This window comes from Colossoma macropomum, unplaced genomic scaffold (assembly GCF_904425465.1).
Source record: "Colossoma macropomum unplaced genomic scaffold, Colossoma_macropomum, whole genome shotgun sequence".
NCBI lineage: Eukaryota > Metazoa > Chordata > Actinopteri > Characiformes > Serrasalmidae > Colossoma > Colossoma macropomum.
The window spans coordinates 169,503-179,035 of record NW_023495168.1 but is presented as its reverse complement, the minus strand read 5'-3'; the positions used below and the strand labels follow the sequence as shown (position 1 = coordinate 179,035).

At 36.0% G+C, this 9,533-nt stretch overlaps 1 protein-coding gene across 2 annotated transcripts; it reads left to right on the top strand.

Annotated features, from left to right (window-relative positions):
* Positions 1–300: 300 nt before the first annotated feature.
* LOC118801068 (SLAM family member 9-like) lies at positions 301–9,217 on the top strand. 2 transcript variants are annotated; one of them, XM_036561258.1, is made up of 6 exons: positions 301–400; positions 971–1,267; positions 2,477–2,731; positions 6,080–6,169; positions 7,202–7,250; positions 9,124–9,217. In XM_036561258.1, exons 1-6 carry the CDS (start codon positions 346–348, stop codon positions 9,158–9,160), a joined length of 783 nt encoding a protein of 260 aa, XP_036417151.1. In that variant the 5' UTR covers positions 301–345; the 3' UTR covers positions 9,161–9,217. The 2 variants fall into 2 exon arrangements, with proteins under 2 accessions (XP_036417151.1, XP_036417150.1); XM_036561257.1 differs by lacking the exon at positions 301–400 and having other exon boundaries at positions 878–1,267.
* Positions 9,218–9,533: the final 316 nt, after the last annotated feature.

The following is a 9,533-nucleotide window of genomic DNA, read 5'->3' as shown; positions in this document are numbered from 1 at the left end:
TGAGAGTGATTAATTCTATAGAAATAAACTCTGTGAAATCTGTTGTTTCCAGTCCTAATGTGCTCAGTGCTGTTAAATTAAAAAAGCTGAGGGCACCATTTTCGTATTTAGGTTATAATAACAAAGTAAACTGTATTAAATTGCATTTTTTAATGTTAAATATTTTGTCACTTTGTACTTAAAAGTTCTGCATTAACATCAGCACCTAAAAACTCTGACACAAAACTCCCTCCTTCATTGTAAAGTGAACATCAGCACATTAGAAAACCTCTCTGAGGGAGTGAGGAGGGTCTATCAGAATTTCATCCATCAGTGCAAAACAGAAAGTATGTCACTCTGTTTGCAATGGCGATGATGCTGCAGCTGATCTTTGTTCTCTCCACTCTGATCTCAATCACAGGTAAGCAATTCTCTAAACTATTGAGGTTAAAATGTATGTTAATATTCTCTGCCAAATAAAGAGTGTAAGTGGTTGTAGCAAGTGTGCATTTTCTGGTGACCTGAATAGAATTTGTGCTGAACAACATTATTTTAAAGTGTACAACACATTAAGAATGTAGATCTCTGTTAATGTCACTAGTGAGCTGAATAAGTAAGTTAAAAGGAGGTTTAATCCTCCAAACATTTAAAACACATAATTTACACATCAAATTCATTAAAATGTGCAGAAGTAGAGGATGTGTTAAGTCACTGTGTTCTCTGTAGAGGATGTGTAACTTATTTAGACTTATTTAGAAAATTAACAAAACATCATTTGATGAAGGATGCACAAACATTTGCATATGACTGCATATTAAATAACAAAAACAAAAGTATCTGAATGCTTGTTTATCTGCAGTTTGTATTAACAGACAGTATAAAGGTCTTACTAGTCATTAACATGCCACACAGTGACAGATCATGATAAAGAAATCACAATGTAACAAAATATCTTTATGTTCTAATATTTTCTCATTTTTTCTCTACACAGTGTCCTGTGATGAGTTCAGATTGGTTGGTGGTTCTGTTCAACTGGACACACAGGATCCTGTGCCAGACTTTGATGACTTGTTCTGGGAGTTTAACAAAATTAATAATGTTCTAAAATATGAAAAGAAATCTAAAAATATTATATACTTTTCCGATTATAAAGGCAGAGTGGAGTTCAATGAGGAAACCTACAGTCTGACACTGAAGAACTTACAGAAGACTGATAGTGGACCGTATGAAGCACAAGCATCTGGTGACAATGTCACCGTTGTTGCTGAGTACAGACTCTCTGTGTTGGGTAAGTCTTGTATAATATCAGTCTGTGAGAGGAAACACACTGTCTCGACAGGATGCTGTAATTTTCTCTATTCTTTATTATGTTCAATATTGAATTTTTCTGAAGGCCAAACATGTAAAGTTGCAAATCTGTGTAGCAAAAGTTATTTAATGAAACCAAAGTTGAGTTAAAGTGAGTTTGTTTTTTTTTCTCTGCAGTGCTGCTGATGTGTGATTAACTGTTTGTGGTCAGTGTGTGTGAGTGCTGTTAGCAGACAGCCTGGTTTCCTCATAATGTCACTGGGCCTCAAATCTACTGAGAAAACATTAGAAGTTATTCTGTCATTTATATCTCTAGTTATTTTAACATTAGCTACACATCTGTTAAGAATATTATATAGATTTTATAATATATTTTTTGGTGGGTGGGGTTCAGAGGCTCCGCCCCTGATAGAAAGTAATGTAGAACTGGTGCACGTTAAGAAAACAAATCAAGTTGATATTAATTTAAAAAATAGTGTTGTAAGAATGAACGAAAGTCTGCTTTTGACTGGATCACTTTTGCAAAACGGATTCCAGATTATAAAAAATCCTGAAACACATTCAAATCCATTTTTCTTGTCTGTTTTTTCCTGAAATGTACAATCTCAGTCACTGTCATCTCCACAGTTTCCAGGTGAAATTAATAAGGAGTTTAACTTTCTACCTCGAATCACCTGACAAGTGTATTTGTTGGAATGCTCTCTTTTAATACTACAGCCATGTTGATCCATTCTGTAGGCTACTTTAAACACCACCACTGGACATGTCATTGGTGTTAGTTTGTATATCCTCTGAAACAGCTAAACACAAATGTATCTATTTTCTGCTAAGTGCTCGAGGGATACATTTAAAGCTGTAGATTTTAATTTCACAACTAAACAGTATATGAAATTAGCTGTGCTAATCAAATAAACACAGGTGGGCATGATCAAAAGGGGAATTCCACTGATTTTTCAAAATTCCTTTTTTTACATGTAAATAAGTTTTACACTTTTACACTTTTTTCTCTACTCATTTGTGTCTAAGGTTTAATATCAACACCATCACCAACAACCAGTTGGATCTCAGCTAATAAAGATGAAAAAATAAAGATGAAAAAACTTTTACTTATCTGTGATCTGTGATGAGTGATTTATCAGTGACTGTCTGTCAGCATTACAGTGATGTGTCTGTATATCTTCTACCTCAGATCCAGTGGAGGCGCCAGTCCTGACTCACCAGCTAAGCAGAGACACCTGCAGCATCACTCTCACCTGTAGAGGTCATGACCTCTCTATCAGCTCCAGCTATTTCAACAAAACCTGTGAGGAGAAGGAAGTGACATCACCTGAAGGTGTTGCTCTTTCCCTGTCTGTCAATGGCAGCTCCATCATCTGTAACCATAGCAACCCAGCCAGCTGGAAGATAGATGTTTTGGAGTTGAAAGAACTGGAACAACTCTGTGGTGAAAATGTGCACGTACATGCTCAAACACAAACACATCCTGTTATTTGAACCCATCTTGTGCTTTCTTTGTAAAATATATCACAATGGGCCTCATAGACCAATATCTTATTACGTTTTGGTAACACTTTACATTAAGGGTCACTAATCAATCATTAATTATATAATAATCAACTATTAATTTCCCATTATTTAGTTATTAGTTAACTCTTCATTAAGCATTAGCTTTTACTTAGTAATTGATTAAGCACTTATCAATTAGTAATTAAGTACACTGTTAGGTCATAAGTTAGTTTGTCGTTAGTTTGTGGCTTACTTACTCATTATCTGTGTACTAACTGCTGCTTACTACATTGTTAATTAACTAATAAGTATTTCTATTCATATAAAGAAGTAACGTGATAACTTACTAGCACTTATGTGTTAATCCCGCTAATTATCTGTTAATTAACTTTCCATCACCTCCATATATTCAGTTGCTTCACCTTTCTCACATTGGTTTTTGTTCATTAAAGATGCCTATGGTCACTTCTGACCGTAAGATGAGCGCACACAAATTCACCGATGGTTTTGTTATTCATCACTTTCATCTTGGCATATCTGTGCAAACTAACTCATATCTGGTAGGAGTGCATCTAAATTTAGGGAACAAATGCTGGATTTGTGGCTAATTAACCAAAACTATTATCAACATAATCTGTAATAGCAAAAATAAAAACAACAGTAGAAAATATCAGTAATATTAATTTGTGTGCATGACAGTCCAGTACAAAAGTGGATGTACTTACTTTACATGCACATTGATATAAACAAGTGCTGCAACTATTTCATGTTCCATTTAAAGACACATTACACTGTGCTTTTGTTTCATACTACTGACTCACAAACACAGCTTCGGTCATACACTGCAATAATACAGCGTTTATTTTAGGGAATTAATTACACTAAACAATCACTCTACTATGTTAACAACACAGAGTATTTTGTTTTATTTCACATTTTATTATTCCAGTTATTGTCATTTTAACACTATTAAGTTTGGTCAGCAGGGGAGGAGTGCACTCACTGCTGGACATCAAACTCCACCCACGAGCACGGCCATTAGCTTTCATGCCAAACACTGCCGTTTTATTGGCTGGCTACTGAAACATCTGCATGAATTAGTGTGTGCTTCATGTAAATGATATGTAAATGAGGTGCTGGTCGGCTGGTTTCATGCACTGAAGCTGATTTATCATTTATGCTCAAATCTCCACTTGTTTCCACATCGTACAAAATTGCTATGAATCAGACGCAGAGCAGTTCATACCTTATAAAAGGCGAAAAAAGTGTTCTTTTTTACGCGACTTTGATGATCAATGGCCCTTTTCACAAGATTTGTGATTACTTCCGGTTTAAGCATTAGTAGGGTAAAACTCACTTCCTCTCCATATAGGTTAGCTTGCTTAGCTAACTACTGCAGAAGCAGTTTCAAAATGTTTAGTAGTGAACTATAACGCTCAAACACTGAGCTATAACAGCTAAACTTTAGTTTTCCTGCACGGTTGTGACAAACAGCGAGAGTAAGAAGTGGACAGAGGCACTGATTTAACTGTAAACAGAGCTGAGATGCTGTATATTGTTTTTTACTGCAGTTCTGCTGCAGCTGCTTCACATCAAGCCATCTCTGTGTCTTTGTACAACATGCCAGCAATTTCTGTAATCTTCTGTTTTCAAAAGAAAGAAGAACTTTTATATGTAGCATGAATTTTATAGACTCTGTTTATATTAAGCTAGCCATACTGGCTAGAAGCTATTGCTAACTAAACTAGATTGCCTGGCTAACATAAAGCAGCTTTTTCAAACGTCCCAGCAGAACCGCAGTGCTGAGATACAAGTTAGGTTAGCTAGTAGTCTCGTATTGAGCAGTGAAAGGTGGATGTTATCTGAAGTACTGCTCCACGTTAGCCGGCTGGTGGCAGCAGCTAATAAAAGCTAACGCTAGCTTCCTTATTTTGGGAATACAGCTACAGTTAGAAATGGCTTCTAGTGTTGCTAGCTAACCTAGCTACAGCTAAACAACGTCTACCAAATTCATACTACATAGAAGAACTTCTTTTGAAAAGAGAAATATTACAGAAATCGCTGGCATGTTGTACAACTACAGAGACACTGCTTGATGTAAGCAGCTGTAGCAGCAGTAAGCAGGGCTACACCATACACAGCATTTCAGCTGTGTTTAAAGCTAAATCAGTGCTTCCTTTGTCTTTCTATTCTCACTTTTTGTCATGATAGTGCATGAAAACTAACATATGTCTGTTGTAGCTCAGTATTTGAGCATTATAGTTCACTGCTAATGCTTAATCCGGACGCAATCGCGACTCTTTGTGAAAAGGGCCCATGGCCATTACATCTTTACATTTTGACCATTAATTACTTCTTAAATTCCTCTTACTTAACCATTAATTACTGCTTTTGTGTCCCTCTAAGTAAAGTGACAACCTTTACTTGTTGTCACTTTACTTAGAGGGACACAAAAGCAGTAATTAATAAGTAAGAGGAATTTAAGAAGAAATTAATGGTCAAAATGTAAAGATCTAATGGCCATTGATCATCAAAGTCGCGTAAAAAAGAACACATTTTCTTGCCTTTTATAAGGTATGAACTGCTCTGCGTCTGATTCATAACAATTTTGTACAATGTGGAAACAAGTGGACATTTGAGCACAAATGATAAATCAGCTTCAGAGCATGAAACCAGCTTCCAGAATAACAAAACCGTCGGTGAATTTGTGTGCACTCATCTTGCGGTCAGATGTGACCATAAGCATCTTTAATGAACAAGAACCAATGTGAGAAAAGTAAACTGAATATATGGAGGTGATGGAAAGTTAATTAACAGATAATTAGCAGGATTAACACATAAGTGCTAGTAAGTTATCATGTTACTTCTTTATATGAATAAAAATACTTATTAGTTAATTAACAATGTAGTAAGCAGCAGTTAGTACACAGATAATGAGTAAGTAAGCCATAAACTAACGACAAACTAACTTATGACCTAACAGTGTACTTAATTGCTAATTGATAAGTGCTTAATCAATTACTAAGTAATAGCTAATGCTTAATGAAGAGTTAACTGATAACTAAATAATGGGAAACTAATAGTTGATTATCATATATTTAATGAATAATTAGCGACCCTTAATGTAAAGTGTTACCCGTTTTGCTCTTCAGTGTGTGTAGCTTCTATTCTTACCTAAAAACAAAACCTAAAATTGAACATTGATGAATGTCAGAATCCTTGTGAAAAATGCATCAGTGGGTTTTAAAAAGAAATCTCTTCCTAAGAGCTTGTTTTTGTTTTTCAGGTTTAACAGTGCGTGTCGTGGTTGGCGTAGTGGTTTTCATTCTTATTTTTGCCTTCATTGTCATATGTCTTTACCTGAGGAAAAACAGAGGTATTGCCTTTTTATTTCCAGGGTATGTTCAGTGTGAATGTAAACATTTATCATTATCTCTCTTCACAGTTTTCTGACAAAAAAAAACAAAAAAAACACAGTTTTTCAGTTCCATAACTTCCATGTCAAAGCAGATGTTACTGTTGGCTGGTTAGTTAAGACAGCCGGGTCCAGAAATGTTAGCATTGAGAAACCTCACATTTGTTATTGTGTTTCAGAAAAATGACAGAAAAAAAAAAATCAATAATGAGTCAGTCAGTGATTCTCCTCTTTTACTGCCCAATAAACCATATTCTGTCTTATTTTCTTGATGCAGTGAAATCAGTCATTTTAAAATATGTAGTTCTGTGTGATGATGTGATGTGTTGCATGTGATGTGTTTAGTTTCATGTAGGTATCAAGCAACTAAAGACAGTTCCACAGTATAAAGGCAGCCTAAGGCATCTGAATTCTGCAACAATATACAACCTTCTGACTGGTCATTTGCAACAAATAACTGCTTAGTGTGAATGTAAACTAGACACAAGAAGAATGTAAAAGAATTTATTTACAATGACATTTTGATCTCTCTTTATTTTTCTTAAATTAAAAGCAGGAAACAAACAGGGAAAAATCTGTTGTTGAACCTATAATTCCATACCAGGGGTTTCCAACCTTTCGGAACTCGGCTGTCGGTCAAATGTGATCTTAAAAGTATCTATTTTCTGTTTGTGGCAAAGTAAGAAGTAAAAACGTTCAAATGGGTTGAGTGTCTTCTACTGCTATCAAAGTCATTGCTTAGCAACGGCATTTCAGCAGAGTGATAGAGTGGTTGAGAAATAATTGATAATTCATAATTGATTGGTTGATAAATATGCAATAAATGATCCCTGCAGATCAAAGGGTTATCACACCATCCTTCACTGCTTGCTTTTACTATTTGTGTAAAAACTGGCTGTATAGCTGTTAGACAATATAACTTTGGAAGTTTAGGATTGTGTCTACAGTTACTATTAAAACTTCATTTTTCATTTTCCATTCAAAACTACATAGGTCCCACACAACAGGAGAACACTGATGCACAAGCAGGAAACCAGTTGAGGTAAGATTTAAATAATTCTTATTCCTGTAGACAACAATGACAGTTAATACTGTAATTACTTTAACCTCTTATTCTCCATGGTATATTTTGGTTTGTCCATCTGAATTTACGTGACCAAATCATAAGGCAAATTATTCAGTAACTGCATGAAATAAATGTAATTTTTAATTTTATTTATTTCTTTTTTTAAAAGCACTCCGGTTTCCTCCCACCGTCCAAAAACATGCAGTTGAGCTAATCGGACTCGCTAAATTGCCCCTAGGTGTGAGTGAGTGTGTGAATGTGTATGTCTGTCTGCCCTGCGATGGACTGGCGACCTGCCAGGGTGTATCCTGCCTTTCGCCCAATGACAGCTGGGATAGGCTCCAGCACCCCACCGCGACCCAGAAGGATAAGCGGTTTAGATGATGTATGTATGTATGTATGTATGTATTTTTTTAAAAGCTCCCCTCAAATTAACAGAAGGTGTTTTATAATCATACACATATTGCTATATGATTACAATTTACTGCTGAAAGCCAAAAATCTTAGACGCTCTTTGTATTATTTTATAAAAATAATTTTTACAGAGTATATCACTGAAGAGACACCACCTGTTTATAGTTTATAGCCCAGATTTGTGAGAAAATGGATCAACCTTCAGTAGAAAAAAACTTGTAAGTTCAGCTTCTTTTATTATAAGGGTTTAAGTTTACATTAACCATCTATTTGACTGGAAAGAAGACAGTTACAGCTCTCATATGACCCCCACCTTTCAATGTAGCTTATGAAATATTAAAGTTATAAAGAATATGATGAAATGTGTTTTGGAACCACTGGTGGTCTCAAGGTGGTCTTGAGGAGTTGAAGAGGTTAATCATGGGTTTAAGGTATATATTGTTAATTTGTGCAACATGAAACACAGTCTATTATATAAATGACAGTCTGACTTAATTATTTCTTCAGAACAATGTTGCAGCAACACCACCTATCACCCTGGAGACACCTTCTACTGTGTACAGTGTAGTAGGGAAGAAATCACAATCTCCAAATAATGGAGAGTCCAGCTTGCGTGGCTGGAACTGACTGTTGTATAAATATGCATAACTGTAAATTACTTGCATCAGTACCGGCACACATAAATGAGATAAAAGCAACACCTCACGTCACCCAAGAGGTAAAACACACCAGTAATCCTCATTTATGAAGGAGCAAATGTGTGACCGTCAAGGTATTTGCTCTTAACGTCATAGTAAATGTGCCAGAGCATTTCAGAAATTTTATATATCAGGCTCTTCATGTGTTGTGACTGCTCATTATTGTTTAGGGCCAGTATATTTTTGTTTTGAAGGGATGAGGGGACCGGGTGGATACATGTAGCACAGTAGCACTGCTGTTTCTGATCCACTCAGACCAGTGCAACACACACTAACACACCACCACCACCACCACATCAGTGTTACTGCAGTGCTGAGGATGATCCACCACCCAAATAGTACCTGCTCTGTGAGGGTCCATGGGGGTCCTGACCACTGAAAAACCAGGTAAAAAGGGGCTAACAAAGTATGCAGAGAAACAGATGGACTACAGTCTGTAATTGTAGAGCTATAAAGTGCACCTATATAGTAAGTGGAGCTGATAAAATGGACAATGAGCGTAAAAATCGGTGTGTGTGTGTGTATATATATATATATATATATATATATATATATATATAAAAGGATTATGGATCTTAAAGGAACATTATGGAATGGTGTGTTATATTGAAGCTTGGAGGAGGGGCCGTGGTTGAGCATCACATGAAGGATGGAGAGTCAGTCACATTGGACCAGCTGATGGTGTTCACCTGTGTGTTGTTTCTGCCTATTTACAGTCATGTCTTTTCTCATTACAGTTCTGGAGACAACGGAGAGAATGAGACCACGACATAAGATACACAGCAAGCTGAACAGAATCAAGCATGAAAAGTCACACGTGATGCAGTTCCTATTTGTTGTACAAGCTGAAAAGCTAAAGTTTGTGTTGTGGAATAAAAAGAATGCTGTGTGCCACCATACCCTGCTCCCAGTGTCCTCACTCCTCCCAGCAGATCAAAGGGTTATCACACCCTCCTTCACTCCTTGCTTTTACTATTTGTGTAAAAACTGGCTGTATAGCTGTCAGACAATATAACTTTGGAAGTTTAGAATTGTGTCTACAGTTATTATAAAAGCTTAATTTTTCATTTTCCATTCAAAACTACATAGGTCTATACAGACATTTAGACATTAATGATAGTAAATACTGTAATTACTTTACTCATGG

What these genes read in the sequence shown, in the direction of transcription:
- LOC118801068 (XM_036561257.1), top strand. Translation starts at nt 901, where the DNA reads ATGATAAAGAAATCACAATGTAACAAAATATCTTTATGTTCTAATATT. An exon ending in GTACAGACTCTCTGTGTTGG is followed by an intron (nt 1,268 to 2,476) that starts GTAAGTCTTGTA and finishes CTTCTACCTCAG; the next exon opens with ATCCAGTGGAGGCGCCAGTC. An exon ending in CAAGCAGGAAACCAGTTGAG is followed by an intron (nt 7,251 to 9,123) that starts GTAAGATTTAAA and finishes TTCTCATTACAG; the next exon opens with TTCTGGAGACAACGGAGAGA.